Genomic DNA, 19793 nt, shown 5'->3' on the forward strand with positions numbered 1-19793 from the left:
TGGTCTTGGCTAGCTGCCTCTGAGAGCCTACAACCACTCAGGAGCAAACACTAGTCACCATGACTTAGAAGGAATTCAGGCTGGATGAAATGTCTGACTGTACGGGAATCAAATCTTAGGAAAAGGCTGCAGAGAAAGAAAAGGAGTGAGGACCTTTGAGAAATCTGTGCTGAAGGACAGCACTGTTGAAATTGTTGAAAGCAGCTATTTCATAAAGAGCACTTTGGTGCCTTCAACTCTACTGAGGTTTAAGTTTCCAGAAGCCAAAGGGAAGGAATGAGGCTTTTCAGCACCACAGAAGGGAGAAGTAGAAGGGGTCTGTTGGGAAAATTGGGAAAAGCCCATTGCAAAAGCTGTCTTTAAGTACCTCAGAGAGAAGCTGGACGCAAGAGGAAGAGAGAGGTGGCACATAATGGAGCACGGTAAGAAATGGATGTACACAGAAAATGCTTTGGGGAGGGTGGAGACAGAAGGATAGTGGCACCAGAAAGATACAGGATAGGGACAGGAGGGATAAGGTATATATTGATCAGATCATTTGGGAGGTGAGGGGAAGGGTAAAGTTGTCAGCGCATTTTCAGTTGAAAATTCCCACTAAATTATGAAAAAATGAGCACACGCTGATCTTTAGTCTCTGAAAACAAAGTAGTATTTTCGTTAAAAACTACTGAACCAATCTGTCTTTCCCTCCTACCCCAAACAAAATAATGTGGTGTTTGAAGATGAAAATGTTACAGTCTCAGTTTTCTGAAAAAAATAAAGCGTCTGAGGAAAGCAGGCACTGTCCCTGTAAGAATAATAGTACCACCACCACCAATAATAGTATAGTTGAAATGCCTTTTTCATTGGAAGTTTTCACAGAAAACATTTGAGCAATCTTGTGTATTAGAAAAGCACAGAGTTACAAAATAGCAGGAGGTTAAAATGGAAGGCAACATGGTCTCTGGGGCATTAAGGCTGAGAGGCTGATCTGTTGTAGAAACAAAACCTCTGTTCACCTCCTGTTCCACTGCACCGGCCCCACACACAGGGAAATACATCCAAATATGAATTAATTACCTTTGATTTCTAAGGGCCCATTGATGTGTAATTCTGCTTTATCTTCATTCTTGCTGTTGTTTTCAGACCCTTGAATAACTGCAGTTCTTTTGTAAATGCCTCTCTTCACCTCATCAAAGACTGAAAACATGTTGTAGACACGGGCAGTGTAGCCTGCAAGCTCAGTAACCTGAGAAACAACAAATGCCCCATTTCAGTTATACTTCACAAATTCTATAAATGAAATGTTTGGCCAAAGATTCATGAAAAACATTCCCAGCTATTCTGAGTCAGTGTTTCTCAAATGCTATTCTGGAAGGATCAATGATGCATCTTTCAACGCCTATCAGTTTTCATTCCTTGAGATTCTGTGCTAACCCATATGCCACTCACAGCTCCTACCAGCCAGCAGACAGAGACAGTTTGAGGGGGACAGATTTCAGCCAATGTAAGCTATGATAGCTCCAGTAAATGAGGAGGTTGCAGAGACTGCTCTTCTCCATGGATCAGTAGAGTCTTCAACCAGCAGAGAATAGCTACTAGAATATCTGAAAACAGAGAGCTTATCATACCAGAGAAAAACAAAACCTCTGCATTTGCTAGCAAAATAAAGGTCCACAGAAGTGAGAAAAACTGGCATCTATAATTATTTATGTTTACTTCCCTGTATTCCTGAAACCTCCTGTAGGAAAGATGTGCTTTTCTGTGTAAAACAGGTAGCACCAGGACATCCTAATCTAAAAAACGGTACAAAAAAGAAATTATTCTTCTGTCAACTGCATGTTAGAGTACCAGAGCTAACTCTGAGACCTTGGATTAGAACTGGGCATTTTTAAGATGGTGAGGTCTCTGAAAAGACTTTCTCCTTTTTTTGGTCCTTTTGTCACAATTTCCACCTGGTGAAGACAGAAACAACAGATCTTTGGACCTGATAACTTCCTATTTGTGGTCAGTGACACCACCAAGAGCTCCAAAAGAGCTGCCTCCATCTGCTGACAGCAAAGAATTAAACCTGGGCACCTTACTATAAATGTATTATTAGATGGTTTTAAAAGGATGAATTTTTATACTAAATGCAGAGAGCAAGACAAGAATCGTGAGAAAATGAGTTCAAGATTATAAAATCATTAGTTTGTGGTTAAACACATACACCCCATGACTGAGTTCACCTGCTATGGCATACATAATTCCAAAATAAAATCCTCTATAAATTTCACTATCAGGGCAGATAGACTGTCTCTGGCCACATGGCCATCACTCCACTGGAGGTTAACAAGTACACAACATCTCAAAAAACTCAGTTTAAAACACTCAATGTTTCAACTCCATCAACTGTACATTGTTTTGCACTATTGGTAATTGCATTAACAGCTGTGAAAGTATTGGGCTAACACCACTTGAGGCAGTAGGTAGTACACAGGAGATGTAACATAATTCTCCACGCTGGAGTCTTTCCAGCAATTTCAGTGGGAGCTCATGCCAGGACTGAGTGCTCCACACAGCGTCGGCAGTGGTATTTGATGGAGAGAATCCTGCATGTGATGAACGCAACTTGGACCAACGGTGCCCAGGAAGAAACATAACTAGTAGTAAGTTTCTAAACCACAGCCCTACAAGCTCGCTTTGTCAAAACACTAAATACTACCATCTAAACTATTGACCTGCAAAGAAAAGTTGAGCCCACCTCATCTGCACGCTGAATTACATTGACTGGAAGGAGGCTGCTTTGGTGCATCAGGTGGGCAAGAATTGGAACTTCACTACCACTTGAAGTGGATTGAAGTACACTGTCCTTTGAAACTGCCTGAATCAAGAAATGGGAATGACAATGTGGTTAAAGTACCACAGTGTCTCTTGAAGAGAAGTATAATGTAAAATTAAGATGGAAATTCATAGAACTAGTCTTTGATCTCATGCTGTCTGGATTAAAATCTCACCATGTTATAAACAAAGTGAGTTTGTTCAGTTGTTCCTACTACTTTGTGGGTATTTTTGTTTCCAAAAAATAAAATCACAATGTTTGTAACTCCTCATGTACATTATACAAATTACTTAAATGTTGAAAATAAAATAGAAATGACATCAGTGTATAATAGGTTATCTGGCAGTATCTTTAGAGCAGGGGCCAAGCAAGTGAACAGCTAAAGGAGCATAGGTCAAAATCACAGTCCATTAGAAGAACTCCTTCTGAAAAAAGCACAGACTCTGGCTTTGTCAGAGTCCATATCATAAGGCACCAAACTACCCCTCCTCCTCCAATTTACAAAGCTGTAGCTATTATGGCTGGATTCCAAGTAATGGAATCCATAATCTTTGATTAGTTGCCTAGCTAATGCGTGCCTCCTCACACTGCACTGGGAAAAGGGGTCCCCACCAAGGGGACGAGCAAAAGCCAATAAACAAATGCAGAACCAACATTCAGAAGGAAACGTTGAGGAGAATAACAGCACTGCCTCACTTTTCTTTTGTTTAACAGCCGGCAACTAGAGGAACTCCCAGGAGAGACCACAGATGAAAGCCCAGCTTTATTGGAATTTGGGTGAGGACCTGAAACCTCATCTCCGATCTTCCAGATAAACATCCTGTACTTCTAGACTATTTGCTGTCCCAAGTTGGATTTTTTCCTGCTAAAATTTCTCTACTTTGCAAAATTACTTACAGTTTAACAGGTTCACAAGATACTGAAAACAGCCCTACAGTTTAGGTGGCCAGGAAATAAGTATTGAATTCTCTTTGTGTTTCATACAAAACATGACTGGAATGGGTTGCCCAGAGAGGTAGTAGATGCCCCACCCCTGGAAACATTCAAGGTCAGGCTGGATGGGGCTCTGAGCAACCTGATCTAGTTGAAGATGTCCCTGCTCATTGCAGGAGGCAGGGACGGGGACTAGATGACATTTAACGGTCCCTTCCAACCCAAACTATTCTATGATTCTATGACACTTCCAACAGAGGAGTCCCAATACATTGGAGACAGACAGTCTGAATTCAGGTCTGTGCTCCAAACAGAGGAGGAATTTGAACCTTTATCACTCGCATTCCAGGAACTTCTATGGCTCTCTGATGGCACCTGAACACAGGCATTAAAAATGACATTTACATGTTGCACCACACTGGCAGCTGTGCACTTTAGACTCTTTGTGGACTTAACTCTAAAGATCAACCTATCAGTTCAAAGATCTCTACAGATTCAGTTGCATTAGAATTCGCCTTCAAAAATTGCACTTTTTTTTTTTTTTACATTTGATATTAAATATAAATTCTGTTTTACTTTTTTTCTCTTCTCTTTCATGTATGACAGATGTGCAGTACCTCTTTGTATGAAGACATAATCCTTTCAATAGCATCTGCTCCAGAAATCAGCAGGTTTCGTGATGTAGTAAAAGCTTCTGTTCTTTCACTAACCATTGCCTGTTTCTGGCCATCTTCCAATTCTAAAAGTAAAAAAAGTTTTCTGTTAAAATATTCTTCTGAAAATTATCTCTACCAATTAAATTGTGACTAGAATGTGAGCCATTTTAGAACAGCTTTTAAATTAAAAGAAAGTTAACTCTGCAAAGACAACTTTTCAAAAAGAATTGGTGAATGTAACCAGCATAGATAGCTTGGTAATAAAGAATAAGTGGGAGTATATGGAACTCATCTTCTTATGCAAAACATCCTATTCTTTTATACTATTTGTCTACCTAGATAATTTTCCTTTTCTTCAACCTAAATTTTTCAAAATACAAAAAAAGTTTTTTTACAGTTTCTTTTTTAAGCTAAGCTGCTGCTAGGCATCAGGCTAGGCAGGGTAATAGGTGGATCCAGTGTGGCAACTCCTGTATTAGCAATCGTTATTAATGTCCTCTGTGATGTTTGCACAGTGCTGATGGTCAAGAAAATCTGGGGGGAATTCCCTGCAGGTGTAATGCCACTGTTAATTTTATGGGCTCTCAAGCAATGCAAGAGTATAGCAAACAATATATTTTACTTAGTAACTGTCTCACCTCCCCAACAAGACCAGATTCTAGAAATCTGGTGTCTAGAAATCTACATGCAGTGCCAAACCCAGATATATCTTTCTGTATTTATTAGTTAAATCTAAATATTATTTTGTTTTCATTTACACATCCATAAAGGTATCCATACATAATTTCACCTGAGTCACCGAAATACACTATGGATAATTTAGGAAAAACTTTTTTAAAATTCTTACATCATAATTTTGCATATATATATATATGATCTATATGTTACTCTTTCTGGCCTCAGATATTTTTTTATAACAATTTTAATTAATTGAGATACATGTTCAAATTTTTTAGCTTAAAATATACAACATCAGTACACTGTCAACTAGTTGTATGTAATCTAGCCACTTGAGACACAATGAGAGGCATACTTTTTTTAAAAGAAAGACAGAAAACCTCTTGCAAAGGGAGAGATTACACTCCAAGAAGACTAAACTTAGGGGATAGGGAGAATCCAGTTAATTCAGTAGTAAATACTAAATTGAAATTTGTTTCTTAATTCTCAGAGAACCAATTTTTGCTGGTCTTGTTGGGATTATAGCTCATGCAGCCCATGCTATGTAGAACCACCACAATTAAATCATTTAGGAATCAGGTATGGTTTAACTCACTAATGCAGCATTCCTCCTGCATTGTAAATGCAGAATTTACTGATAGCTACTTCCAGCACCCAGGCTAGCTCATCTAGCAAGAGTTTAGAGATCTCTACAAACCACTGCATCGGTCATTTTAGGTGTATTTGAAAAATTAAAATTATATACAATTTATGAGCATTTCACTGTTCCAAAACATAAGCTCTTATATTACATGCCTAACCCACCAAGATTACTTTTCTTGAACTTTTTGTCCAAAACATTTTTCATATGGCTGGCCTCCTGTGTTTGAAGAAGTGGTGCGTTATAACAGGGCAGATAGACTGTCTCTGTTTCATACAGAATTTAACATTTCCCTTTTCATCTTCATTTATGTAATTGATAGTCACACTTGTTTTATAAACAAAGATAAGTGTTCACTGTGTCTACAGAAATCAAAGTCTTGCTTCCAAAAATAGTTACTTTCCACAAACTGATGAAAGACCCAACATTTGGAACACCAATGGTTTAATACAAAAAGAATGAGAAATGTTATCAAATGGGAATCTTGGCTTTGCCAGTTAATTTCTTCCCTGAAATATGTAATAGAATTAGCAAATTTCAGTCAGAAATATGACCGCCATAGAAGATTCTTTTTTCTTTTTATTGCAGCGTATTTTTTTTTTTTTACTCTGAAGAACTATACAAAATCTATTGCTTTACACCTTTAGTCTGAAGTCTGGTCATGGTACCAGTTTTGTACATATCCCTGATTCTGGTGATTTATCCTAAAGTAATAAATCCACTATTTCTTCCTTCAGATATGAACAAACTTGCATCTGACCTGCTGAGGCACAAAGCACCGTTTTCCCAAGCAGGTCAATTGTAAGTTCAGGTCTGCCTGATTCTTTGAATACCTGTTATACTTCAAAGTGGTCTCGACAGTGTTGTTTTGTATTATGTTTGTGATTCATCAGTATGATATGCCTCATGCCTCCATAATAAGCCCCATGCTTTAACAGTTTAGGTTGCTGGTGGCAAATACTCTTCTGCTTTACAACATGAGCCACTACTGTGTCTTTCTTTTCTCCCACATTTGAAAAGTATTTATCAAAAGAATACTCATAAATAACAGGACTGTTATTTAGTTTAGCATGAATACGAGTCTTTTTTTAATTCATGCTGTAATACCAAGGAAGTATTTACAATGTGTGGTTAAACGATCTTTTTCTTGACTGTACTCATTCCCGTCTTAGCAGAAAGATTTTTACCACTTTTTCTGTTGTGCTGATAACCTTCACTGTGAGGTGAATTGGCTTTGTATTGGCTTTGTACAAACTCTTCTGTTTGGAATAGGACCTCCTGATATTTCTGAAAGTGTTACCAGGATGCCAGCCAGGGTCCCGATACAGTGCCCTCCTGAGCCATGTGATGGGCAGCGGCTCAGGCAGCTGAACACCCAGCCCTGTACCAACACAATTGCAAGTAAGCTAAACCACGTGCAGGCTGCATGAAGTCATCCTACAGGTCAAACCAAGCTTGTCCAGTTGGACAGCCCTGATTTGGAATATAACTGCCAAGAGCTGCACAGAAAAGAATTCACTCATTCCTGATTAAATGTACCCAGCTTAGAACTGATCCTTCCACAGACATAGTAGGATCTGTTCTTAAAGAATCCTATGGAATTTGTAGTATATTCTATGGTTCTAATTGCTTATAAGGAAGCCTGTTGAGGCAAACTTCACCACTTGTCTTTCACTACCCCTCCTTAATTACCTTTCTTTCTGCTCTTTGGGGTTTTTTTAATAGCATCTGCAATAACAACACTACTTGAGTCTCGTTTCACTTCCTGGAAAGTTGTGATAGGATGTCAAAAATGATACCATCCAAGCCTAGGAACTGAATTTCACCTTCTCTTCTCCCAGGGAGTCAGGGAAAAACAGTGGTTCCTAACAGATCAACACATAAGAGAATAATTACCTATAATTACACTATGGTTTATGGAAGGAGGAGATAAGCACTCTAGGAAAATTAACAGTATCATTTTGTAAAGTGCAGGAGATGCTGCAAAAATCAGCCTGTCATCCCAACAGTGGCTAGTGAAAAAGGACTGCAATTATCATTATAATCTCATGTGACACAAGGATCCTCTAAGCCCTGAATTCATGCTGTTTATCAGGCTTATGTTCAAAGTTGGATCTTTTGCATTGCTCTTTCCTCAGCTGACTTGCTATGCTTGAAAGTTACACACAAGACACAGACATTGTAATAAAGTCTGTGAATAATAAATAAATACGAATGGCATTCAGGGGAAGTACAGTCTTTTGAAGATGTAACTTTAAAGAAATATTTAGAAATTAAGTAAAAAATGGTATTACCGCCATCTGCAAATCCCGTTGCGGTGATGATGGGCACAGCGACCATAATCATACCACAGCTACTCCAGACATACTTCATCAGGAACTGCTCTATCATGATGTACCATAAACGTTTGGACAAAATGAGATTCATTTGATCTGCCAAAGCCTTGTAGCTTTTTTGCAGTTGTTTCATTTCTACCTACAGTTTAAAAAAAAAAAAACATTTATACAATGCAACAAAGATGCACATGTCATACAAGATACATTCACATACCTGCATGAAATAATTGGGTACCCAAGGCTGTGACTTCTGAGTCACATCTGCTGCACGGTACTTTATTTTCACAGTGCTGCAGTCTCACAGCAAAAGTGCACAGCTTTATGGAATTCAGTGGACCCGGTGTATGCTACAGGACGATGTACGCTATCGTCCCTCGACAGCACGCTGGCAGCTTTTCAGTTCTTTTAAGTTCTCTGATATATACAAGAACAACATACAAGGCAGTCACAACAGCTGATTCAAACAACCAAAATAAGATTGATTCCACATCCTTTTAATAAAGCTGCAGCTGTAGAGTTTCACAGCAACTGAAACTCCTCATACTGAAAAGCATTTGGGGATCAATTATCTCCAATGACTTAAAGTTGCAGAGCTGATCCCTGAAATCCAATGCTGCTTGTGTTTGCAAGCAGTCTGGAGGAAGAGAGAACTATCCCAAGAGGTTTAACAAGTCAGAGAGTTGCAAGTCAGTATGATATAACGCATTCAGTTCAAGACAGTATATGTGGGAACTGAAAAAAAATGTTTAATTTAGCTGCACTTAAAACATTACTATAGGCAGCTTTTGAGAATGATCGCTTCTACCAAAATAAACCATTTACATTATATAATCATTGCTTGGACTGAAAGAGTAATACTTCAAGCTCATTTCTAGCTTTCATTTTCACTTCACGTGAACACCTTTTTTTTTTCCACACCGTGTTTGAAAGGTGTTACAGCCAAAATTCACTTCCAATAAAAATATGAAGAGTTCCTTAATAAGGTGGCTTTAAAACAAACCATTAGTTTATGTAACTGTGACTGCTGAGGTACTGTACTTAAGCTATTTTAAGACTCTGATGACTACATCTTTGCTTAGCTATGTAAAAAGAGTGTCAAAGGTTGTAGTGTGCTCTGTGCTATCACAGAGTTTTTTCCCCTAGACTGCCCTGGTTGCTGTTTCTGCAGCATTAAATCTGGTAATTCATAAACAGAGGTGAAAAAAAAAAAAGCTTGGAAAAGTTAGCAAAATGGACCGGGGGGGGGGGGGAACAGTAACGGAGATTAGCTTTCTACAAAAGCATAGGAACCAGCTGCAAAACAGGAACATTGTCAGAGCCCAAGGGAACTACAGTCCGCTCCCCCCCAGATACCGCCTGTGAGACGGCATTTTCCTAAGAAACGGGAAGTGCTAGCTGTAAACAGGTTTAAATGTCAGAGGGACCCAAAGTGCTTGGAGAGGGCAGGAGGGGAAGCACAGGGCGGCTCCGGCACTGCAGGAGCAACCCTAACACCCTCCAATTTCTCTCCTCCTTACCTTGTGCCCTCGGTAAAAGGCGATCTCTTCCACGTTGGCAATGATGCGTGAATGCATGAAGCGCAGATAGCCCTTCTTGTGCGCCTCCTCAGCCACCAGCTTGCCAAACTTGGGCGAGCAGGCTTTGAGCACGCGGGCCGTAGCGTAGACAACGAGCCCGGCCAGGACTGTGGGCCCGATGGGGTTAGCCCCCCGGGACCGCGCCGTGCGGATGAGGGTGTAGGAGGTGAGCACAACATCCAGGATGGGCTTGGTGAGGTTGGAGTAGAGATGCGCCACGGACTGTGAGAACATCATGATGTCCTCGGTGAGGGACTGGTCGGGGTTGGCCAGCCGCCCGTCCATGCTGATCACCCTGTAGTAAGTCTGGTTGGCAAAGTAGGTCTCATAGGCATGATCCACCAGGCGCGTGCGGAAGGCGAGGGCCAGCTTGCACTCCAGGTACCGAATGGTGCTGTTCACGAAAGTGGCCGGGATTGCAATCATCAGCCACTTGATTAATTTGCAGACAAAGCTCCTGGGCTTTTTTTCCACGATGCTTTTCACGATCTTCCCATCGAGGGCGGCCACATAGATGGAGAGGAAGGTCCTGGAAACCAGAGCGACCGAGTGGAGGCAGAGCAAGCCCAGCTCGGCGCTCACCAGCTTCGGGAAGAAGAGCTTGCGAAGTTCCAGCAGCTGCTTGAAAAATTCCGCGTTCGCGGCCGGGGAGGCTCTGCCGCGGCTGCCGGGGCGGCGCGGCGCCTCCCGGCCCCCTTCAGCCCGGCCGGCGTCCTGCGGGCCGCCCTTGCAGCCCGCCCGCTTCACGCGCCTGCGGATGATGGGATAGAGGATTCTGAGCCCGTACGCCGCAGCCAGCAGGCACGCAGCCCTCTTCGCGGCGCTCGCCCTGCTCCATTGCACCCGCCGGGCCGCCGCATGCAGCATGTGGGTCATCCTGCCCCGCCGGAGGCGCCGCTTACGCGCCGCTCCTTAGCGAGGGCGGCTCATACCCAGCAGGAAGGTCGGCCCCGCCGGGTCTTCATCGGGCCGCCGGGGGCCCCGGCTCCCCGCCGGCCGCCCTGCCGCGACAGAAGCCGAACGAGCCCTGCCTCCGAGGGGCGACGGTTGCCTTCAAAGCGCGGCGCGTTGCACGACGCAGCCCGGCGCCGCGCAGCCCGCCCCGCCGACCACCATTGGCTGCGCCGCGCGGGGCGGCACCGGCAGCGGCCCCGCTCCCCCCGCACCGCGGCCGGCAGCCGCCCGCTCGGGGCCCGGCGGCCGGCAGCGGCAGCGCGGCTCCCCCCGGCGCTCGGCCCCGGGGTCACAGCGGGTCCCCCGCAGCTCGGCCCGGCTGCGCGGCGGGTCCCCGCAGCTCGGCCCGCTAGCGCCCCGGCTCGCCTCGGGCTGCGGCCGGCCCTTTCCTTCCGCCTGCCCTGCGGAGCAGGCACCGCCTCCGGCCGCGGCCGCGCCAGCGGCGCGGGGGCGCGCGGGGGGGGACGGCGGCGGCGCGGAGAGCTCGGGCCCTGCGGCAGCCCCGGCGGCGGCGGCGGCGGCGGCGGCGGGGCACCGCGTCACCCCCGGCGCCCGCCCGTGCCCTCCCCCGGGGCGGGGGGCGCGTAACGTCGCCGCGGGTGGGGCGCCCGGTGCGGGGCGAGCGGCGGCCCGGCCCGGGCGAGGGCAGCGCGCGGTCGGGGCCGGTGGGCGAGGGGCAGCCTCCGGTCGGAAATCTGGCCGGGCGGCTGCGGGAGGGACCCGGGCGGCACGGCGTCTCCGGGGCAGCGCTTTCAAAATACGCGTGATTTATTTCCTGTCCTCCCGTCAAAAGGAAACCGGTGTTGTGCTCTTGCAGCGTTATTGGACAAAAACAACCCCGACCGATTCGCACGGTCCCTGCGGAAAAAAACCAGGCTAAATTCGCGCAGGGGAATTAACAGGAAAGGCAGTTGACTTGCTGCTTCGTTTTTCTCTCCCTATTTTCTTATTTCTACTTCTTCACTTGTTTGGAAAAGGCATTGTGTTTTAAGTTGATGGGGGAGGATCAGAGAACTTAAAAAAAATACTTTCGGTCCTCTCACACTTTGAAAATGAAGTAGTAAGGTAACTGCGCCAGCTGGTATATGATAAAGCAAAGCACTAGTCTAGGAGGTGTGTGTACAAGCAGATTTGAAAAATGTGCTGTTGGGCACTTAAAGGAGTGCTGAGGAGTCCGGCCTTCCCCTGGAAATGGAGAGTGAGGCCACCAACCTCGCTGTAAGTTGGAATATGTAGAGTTAAATCAAGTCACATTACTGTTAACAAAACAGCCCTCTTTGGACAGAGTGCAGTGTTAATGTTTAGATAGCAACACAAGTGTCAAGATGAAGAAATGGTATCTTTGATTTGAGAGAGCTTTGCTTTTAAAAATCGGGCACCACATATCAAAACATCCAGCTACCTTCCAAAACCCCAGTAAGCCAAGACCTGCAAGACAAGACCAAGTAAGATCTGTCTCACTTCTTCCTAGGAGGTTACACAAATTGTGCTGGACAGTTACATAGAGAAGATGTGGGGTAATCTTGGAGTTTATTAGATTTTCTGCTGGCGTGGACAGGCTAGAGATCTGGATAGAGGTCCTTCTAGCTTTTTTTTTTTTTTTTAATACACAACTCAAAGATAGGAAAATGTCAAAATCTGACCTAGTGCAGTAGAGCTAACGTTCAGTTTGTAGGCAGGCCTGGTTTCACTGCAGATTATATTGTCAGTAACATAGAAGGGTTTTTCAGCATGCAAAGACACTGACAAAATACACTGTCTAAGAAATTGCTTCGCTTAGGGTTTGTTATTTTTTAATCATGATCTCCAGTTGAATACTTCCCATTCTGGCTTGTGTGTGTCACAGCATACTCTTAGATTTTGCCAAACCACAGTTATTTGCAATATTCCATTACTCTAGCATTTTCTTAGCAAGGGGAAGGTTCACAGATCTCTTTCAGTTCTGCATATCTGCTGACCTTTCACTTCACAAGATCCTGGAGGGCTGAAGCTTTTGGTGACTTGGCGGCAAGTGCAGACATACGCCCCAGAGTCAGATCTGTGGGAACATTTAAGTAAAGCAGATCTGACCATGCTGTGTTTCAGTCCATAAAAGCAATGTATATTCTTCTTTTGAAAGTATGGAGAAAAGCCTGAACTGTTGTTTTAAATACACCCTTTCTTCTGTTCTTGCTGCCTGGAGAGTTTTGCTCTGCCACAGTCCTACTCTGTAATCCATGCACAAACTCCTCTTTGTGGAACATGGCCTTAGGTGGTAGATTTTTATTTTAGCGGTGAAGACAGCAATTTTACTACATTTAGTCATAATAAAATTTCTCAATATTACTGGAAAAATAATTACCAAACTGCAGTAATACTGGTGCAGTGTTCAGTGCTCTGTTGTCTCTGTAATTTCTACTGACTTTATTTTAAAACTTTTGAAGATAAGTGCAATCAAATAAGTTTGAGTAACTGAGGCTGTGGGGTTGGGGGGTTGTTGATATTAGAACCAGAATATTTGGGGGTTTATCCTCTCTTAAGGAGAACGAGATACTTTTTTTTTTTTTTCCTCCTAGTGCCAATTGATTGTTTTTTAGTCATATGGTTAGTTTTCATCAAACACGTTAAAATAACTTGTGTGCATTTTCTGAATATAGAAATTAATAACTGAGGAGGAAGAGTAAGAGGAGCTTATCCTATTTTTATAATTATTTAATATTCTGTAATAATTTTTCACTATTTTTTAAGTCAATATTTCAGCAGAACAGAATGCCATAATTCTGCTCCCAACTACCCAAAATAAAATTGTTTATTATCCAAACAGTCCTTCTCTGATGACTGAAGTAACAGAATCACTGTCAATAGAAATGATTTGTGCTTGGATACAACCACAAAGCAGAAATGGAAACTATGAGTATCAGGCTGACTAAACTCCATGAATGTTTGAACATGTAGGAACTGGAGTGTAATCATAGCAACACTGATGCCTCTTTTTTCTCTTCTATTTTATGCCCACTGGCTCCCACTCCAGTGCTTCGTCCTTGCACGACTTTGTGACTGCAATGGAGATAGTGGAATTGAATCATGCAGGTTATTATGTAAGAGATATCAGTCAGTATTACTCAATGATCATTTTTGTACCTTTTGATTCAATGTTTGAAAAAATAAAACGTGCAATTTTTGAAGCAAAAGGCCATTTACCTGATGTCTTATATGCTCCTAACACAGAGTCCAGTGGCTGTAACATCAGTCTTTGCAGTAAACTGGAATTTCCTTGCTGCTTATGGAGTTATCCACTGTGCCATAAAGACATAAAGGTACTGAAAAATAGATATAAATGATGCATTTTATATCATTGCTGTTTGGGATATTTACCATTTAGATACACTTAGATCATGCATAAAGTACATAGCTGCTTATACATGGATGAAGTATATGTGAAACATGTATGAATCCACACAGTGCCCTTTGTTTTCAATTACATACAAATACTGAACTGTAAATCATTTCTAAAATATGATGTATTGTAATATGGTGAGCTAGCAACGTCTGGTCTTTTTCTTTAATTTTGAGCTGTATGTTTACATAGTGGTGTGGGAATTTTAGGACTCGCTGTGAGCCAAATTCAACAGAGGACGATCATACAAGCCGTTATTCAAGTAAATACCTTACTCTAAAGTACTTCCAAAGTTTCTGTTGACTTAAATGTCATCACTTACATAAGTACAGAAATACACCCGCAGAATGTCAAGGTAAACCAATGACAAATTAGGCCTTTTCATCAGAAAAGGGCGATAAGATACCTGACCTTTGATTTCAGATTTGTAGCAGCAGAAATTGTGTGCTTATTCTGCCTGGTTTAGAGAAGCTAACGGCTATAATCATATACCTCAGTAGAATATCCAGACACTGTAACTCATTTAGGCTCTGGAGGTCTAATCCAAGCAAGAAGCTTCGGTTTTAACGTGACAGATATGGAAGCTTGTTGAAGAAGTGTCACTAGTGAGACTGGCCTGATCCTACCCAAGCAGTTGGTTCCAACTGTTTTGGTCCTAATGAGGCCGTGTGGTACCCAGACTAGGCAGAGATGTGTTATGGCAAGAGGGTAGAGAGGAGAGGGGAAACGGGAAGGTCCTGCTCTGTTGTTTGGCTCCTGAGTCTAGGCACCACAGAGATGGTGTAAATGGGGGGCAGTCCTGCACCAGTAGTCCTCTTCCCCTTATTCTGTCTTCAGGGAGATGATAGAATCATAGAATCATAGAATCATTTCGGTTGGAAAAGACCTTCAAGATCATCGAGTCCAACCATTAACCATGCCCCCTAAACCATGCCCTGGAGTACCCTGTCCACTCGCTTTTTGAATACCTCCAGGGATGGTGACTCAACCACTTCCCTGGGCAGCCCATTCCAATGCCTGACAACCCTCTCAGTAAAAAAATTTTTCCTAATATCTAACCTAAATCTCCCTTGCCTCAACTTGAGGCCATTTCCTCTTGTCCTATCTCCAGACACCTGACAGAAGAGACCAACACCCACCTCACTACAACCCCCTTTCAGGTAGTTGTAGAGAGCGATAAGGTCTCCCTCAGCCTCCTCTTTTCTAGACTGAACAACCCCAGATCCCTCAGCCGCTCCTCATAAGACTTGTGCTCAAGGCCCCTCACCAACTTGGTTGCCCTTCTCTGGACACGCTCTAGCAGCTCAATGTCTTTCCTGTAGTGAGGGGCCCAAAACTGAACACAGTACTCAAGGTGCGGCCTCACCAGTGCCAAGTACAGGGGAACAACCACCTCCCTGCTCCTGCTGGCCACACTGTTCCTGATACAGGCTAGGATGCATACTTGCTGCTGTAAATTTAAACCCTGCATGACTTGTAGGTTATGAGAATTTTATCCTTAAGGGATTCAGGTAATCTGGCTGATGGGACAATCAATAGCAGACCAATCAAACACTTCTGACTTCTTAGAAGAGCATGATTCTAGACAGAATACAGCTCTAGAAAGAAGTGTAAACAAGTAGTTTTCCCTTTACAGAGAGAGAGGAAGAAGGAAAGGGCCAAGGATACAGAAGGTCAGTGTCAGCTGCTCCAACCACAGTGAATTGCTGACTAATGATCTCAGACAAAGAATTACACTTTTAATATTTAAGCTTTAATACTTAAAAACTTTCATATCTGGATTTTTTTTAGACATATTTCTCTTGTTAAATTTATTTCTTACTCCATACAAATAATTCGACTGAACCCAGCAATTCCAGAAAAATACAATTATGGGAAGCACGTGTCTATTTTATGCCTTCAGAAGTCTCAAATATGTTACTTATGTGTTTCAGGTTTTGCTTTAAATCTGTAAAGGGTTCTATTCTCAGATCATCTGAAGAAATGCTAACATTACCTTATTAATCCTTTTCTCAGGTGCATGGTAAACACTTGAACAAGCTACATGCATACTGCAATAGTGTAGGTTTAAGTGGTAAAATCATGTAGCTGGTATCAATTAGCAGTGGTTATATTGGCACTGCCTGCAGCAGAGCCAGTGTTCTACTCTGCAAAAGTGCAGGCAGGAATAAATCCACAAAAATAATCTATCCTACTGATGCACCTCAAAAATGAGATCTGCTGCCATCCTTTTGTTGTGCCTCAAGAATTTATTTGAGGGTTTACAGCTGGTAGGTATGACAACAAAAAGATTGTCTACTGCAATTTATTCATTAACTCTTATTTGGGAGGCTTCTGAGTATTAGGAGTAAGCAGACTGGTTCAGGCCAGTGCTCCACCGAGCACAATATTCTGTCTCTAACAATAGCTCTAAGCAGATACCCAAGGAAGAAAAAGAATTGCAATTACATATGATGCTACCTCCCCTGCTGTAGCTTCATACTATTCCAACGTCCGGCCATTTTCAGCTCTGAGAACTTCATGAGACTGGGAGGTTTTTCTATGAAATATTCCACTCTTACAAATACTTGTCCAGTCTCTCTTGAAATCAGGTAAACTCTTACATAAATAACATCCTTTGGCAAGCAGGTCCTCAGATCTACCATCCTGTACGTGAAGAATCACTCCTTTTTGCTTGCTCTGACCCTGGCTCCCACAAGCCCCACTTTATGGCCACTTATGCCTGTTCTGGACGAGGCATTCAACAACGGAGCGCTCTCTCTCTCTCTCAGTCCCTCTTCCTGCCACCACCCCCCCCCCCCCAACTTTCCCATACCACTCATGAGTTTGTCAGCCTCTCTTCCATATCGGCCCCCAGCCCCTGCGTGCATGGATGCAAGAACTAAACATTCTCTCCACTCTCTCTTGTATTTTAGCCAATGGCAGGACCTTCCCTTTTATTTCATGGCTGCTTAGTCTCCTTAAAACCTTCAGTAACACATGTTGTCAGCAGCCTTAATTAAATGCATGAAGACTACAGCAATGACTCTTTTCTACATGCTTATGAGGCAGCACTTCATCTACAGAAGCTATGCTGGCTCTTCACGCGCTGGCCTATATTATAGTTCCCGGTATTTTTTGTTATGCAGAAGTAGGCTTTCTGGATTGCCACAGAATCTTTGTTGGGGGTTTTGTGGGTTTTTTTTAATTGTGTCACATTTGCTGCCCTCTAGTCTCCAAAACCAATTTAAGTGGTCCTTTCCACACTGCTGCATTATGGAACTTTTCAGTGAATACCATTTAATCTTGGTTCTATGCTAGTGTTCATTCAGTCTTGGTAAGATCATTTTGACCTCTTCTAGTGTTGTTTTCACTTTGGACAGATCTGCTGAGTTCCCCAGAAAGGATTCCTGCATAAAGTTCTCCCCGGTTTCCTCATCAACGAATACTGATGCAAAAAACCTAACTTATCTTTTCTGTAATATCCATGTCTCCTCTGAGCCCTCATGTTGTACCTTGGTCATCAGCTGGCCGTGTAGACTTTCTTGCAGGCTTTTGCTCCTCATTGATATGTAAGAAGAATGATTTAGTAGTTTGGTTCCTTTGCCTAGTTGTTTCCCAAATTCTTTTTGGCCTATCTAATTGTATTTTTATGTTTATCAAAGTTCATGTTCCTTTCTGTTATCTTCTTTTGAATTCAGTATAGCTTTTTGCTATGTTTCAGACTGTCTCTTTGCTTCAAGTCTGGTATGCTTCAGCTTTCTCCTAGCCCCATGTAAGTTTTTAATTCTTTTAGCTTCCTCTCCTAATTTGTCTTTAACAAGCCTCATTTTGTTCCCTTACGTGAGTTTAGCGCAACTATAGACAATTATTTGGTCTTTGTTGTTCTTTCTAGAAATATTGTTTTTATAAAGTGGGGATTCCAGTGTGAGACTCTGAACCCAATCTTGTGCGTTGTTCTCCATCAAGCCAAGGACTGCACTTCATCTTGAGGGCTCATTCTGTGAAAAATAATTCCATCTAAATAATACCACCTAAGAATGGCGGCTGCTTCATGCAGCAACATGTCAATATACTGTTGTTGATGGTACTGTCCTGGCTGGTGCTTTGATATGTAGATCCAGTCCCATGTTCTTCCCAACTGGGCTTTGAATTTCGACCCATGTAGATTATGTGCTTCTCTCTGAGGTGGCTGGTTTGCTATGTTTGGAAACTGTTTAGCCTCTCTACTATCTAGTCTTTGGACTAATGGCATCATCTCTTTCCATTTATGCTCACTCCTAACTCCTTCAAACCTAACATAATAAATCCAGCTCAGCAAGGAGTGCATATCAGTTGAAACAACCACAAAAGGTGGTCTCTTAGCACACCGTTTCAAACACAGCAGGGGCAAAACTGATCTTCTGTTGAATGCATGGGTAGTCATTGATTTCAATGTATGTTGTAGGTATTTAAACTGGGGTTTCATACCAAATGAATGCTACTCATCTCATACAGCAATTTACTGTCATTTTTCTAATCTAATGCTGATACCTTTTACATGAACATAAGGAAGCCCACTGTGTTTTTCCCTAGATGTTCGGCTGAAGATTAGTGTTTTGTGGTGAAATATAAAAATCCTTGGGCTTCCTGCAATTTCTAGAATTCTTTGAACTAATGCCCTTAGAGTTGATCAAAAAGGGCCTCTGACCTTTAAAGGTGAATGGGGGAAGGACTTTTCATTAAACTAATTGAAAGAGTTCTGTCTTTCAAGAAGAACTACTTTTTAAAGGGGAAACTTTGTTTTTAAAAGAAGTTTTGTCTTCTGTTTTAAACCTCCTCAGACTCAATCGTGACTTTGCAAAATCGCAGCCATCTTTTAAAAAGAACTCTTTTAGGGCAAAACCACCAATGAGGTTAGTATAAAACACCACAAAGACAGTATTACTTTATTTCTCCATAATCTGGTCTCTCAAGGAAGGGAATGGGCAGAGGAGCATTGACTGGGAGAAGACCATGCAACTCTGTAAACAAAGTTTAAGCACTGGATTTCCAAACAAAATCTTTCACTTGGAACAGACTCACGTTTTTTTCAGTTATGCATTCCTAGCATTAGATAACTAGGTCAATGTTTAGGCACCTAAATAACCGTATCCTGGCATTTAACAGTACCAGAAATTCCCACCCTGGATAGAGGATTCAAAAGCATTTGAGTTACTCTGCATCTTTTATGTAGTTATCTACGGATGCATTTAGTAACTAATGCTAGATATCAAGATCAAACACTGTGGGCAAAAATCAAAGTTAAAATATGTTAAATGAACACCAAAAAAATTCAGTAATGCTGTAAAATATTTAAACCCAACTGTGAGAATCCCCAGGGGTTTTTTTTTACTACACATTCATCTGTTTAGTAATCCCTTCCTTCGTTATAATGAGCATTAGAGGAGGACACTTGCTGGGAAGTGGAAGGTTCATTAAAAAACATGAGAACCATTTGCAGTTAGTTCTAAGAAATTACTTGGAAACACATATTCTCTCTCTTTCTCTCTCACTGTGTCCAGCAAGTATAAGATTGTACATAAGCAGTGTCCCTTCACTCAAGGGAAAGACTGTCCTGCTTAGGGAAAGAAGGGTGTGCAAACCTTCAGGGTACAATAATGCTGCAGTCAGTGGCACACACTTTCACTTCATGCAGTTTCAGTTATCTAACAGCTGCTTCCTCTCTGGGTGTTGGAACATATAGTAGGAGCCTAATTTAGGTACTCTGAGGGACCCATCAGAAGACCCCCTCTCTCTTATTTGATTATACAGGAGTTCTGTGAGGACTTAGTCAAAGCCAAAAGTTGCACGGTCAACATTTCAACACCAGCCTTCCTGGAGAA

General features: G+C 42.5%; 1 protein-coding gene across 2 annotated transcripts in view; it reads right to left on the reverse strand.

Moving 5' to 3' along the window:
* Positions 1-10747, reverse strand: part of ABCD2 (ATP binding cassette subfamily D member 2) — a 47610-nt gene extending 36863 nt beyond the window's left edge. Inside the window, exons 1-4 of one of the 2 annotated variants that reach the window (XM_052789386.1) lie at positions 9561-10747; positions 8005-8182; positions 4351-4472; positions 1060-1228 (exon numbers count right to left, since the gene is read on the reverse strand). In XM_052789386.1, the coding sequence (XP_052645346.1) occupies positions 1060-1228; positions 4351-4472; positions 8005-8182; positions 9561-10496 (1405 nt within the window). In that variant the 5' untranslated portion in view covers positions 10497-10747. Of the gene's footprint in view, positions 1-1059; positions 1229-4350; positions 4473-8001; positions 8183-9560 lie in introns of both variants that reach the window. The other variant, XM_052789385.1, reaches the window with a different exon arrangement.
* Positions 10748-19793: the final 9046 nt, after the last annotated feature.

This window comes from Harpia harpyja, chromosome 6 (genome assembly GCF_026419915.1).
Source record: "Harpia harpyja isolate bHarHar1 chromosome 6, bHarHar1 primary haplotype, whole genome shotgun sequence".
In the NCBI taxonomy this organism is placed as follows: Eukaryota; Metazoa; Chordata; class Aves; order Accipitriformes; family Accipitridae; genus Harpia; species Harpia harpyja.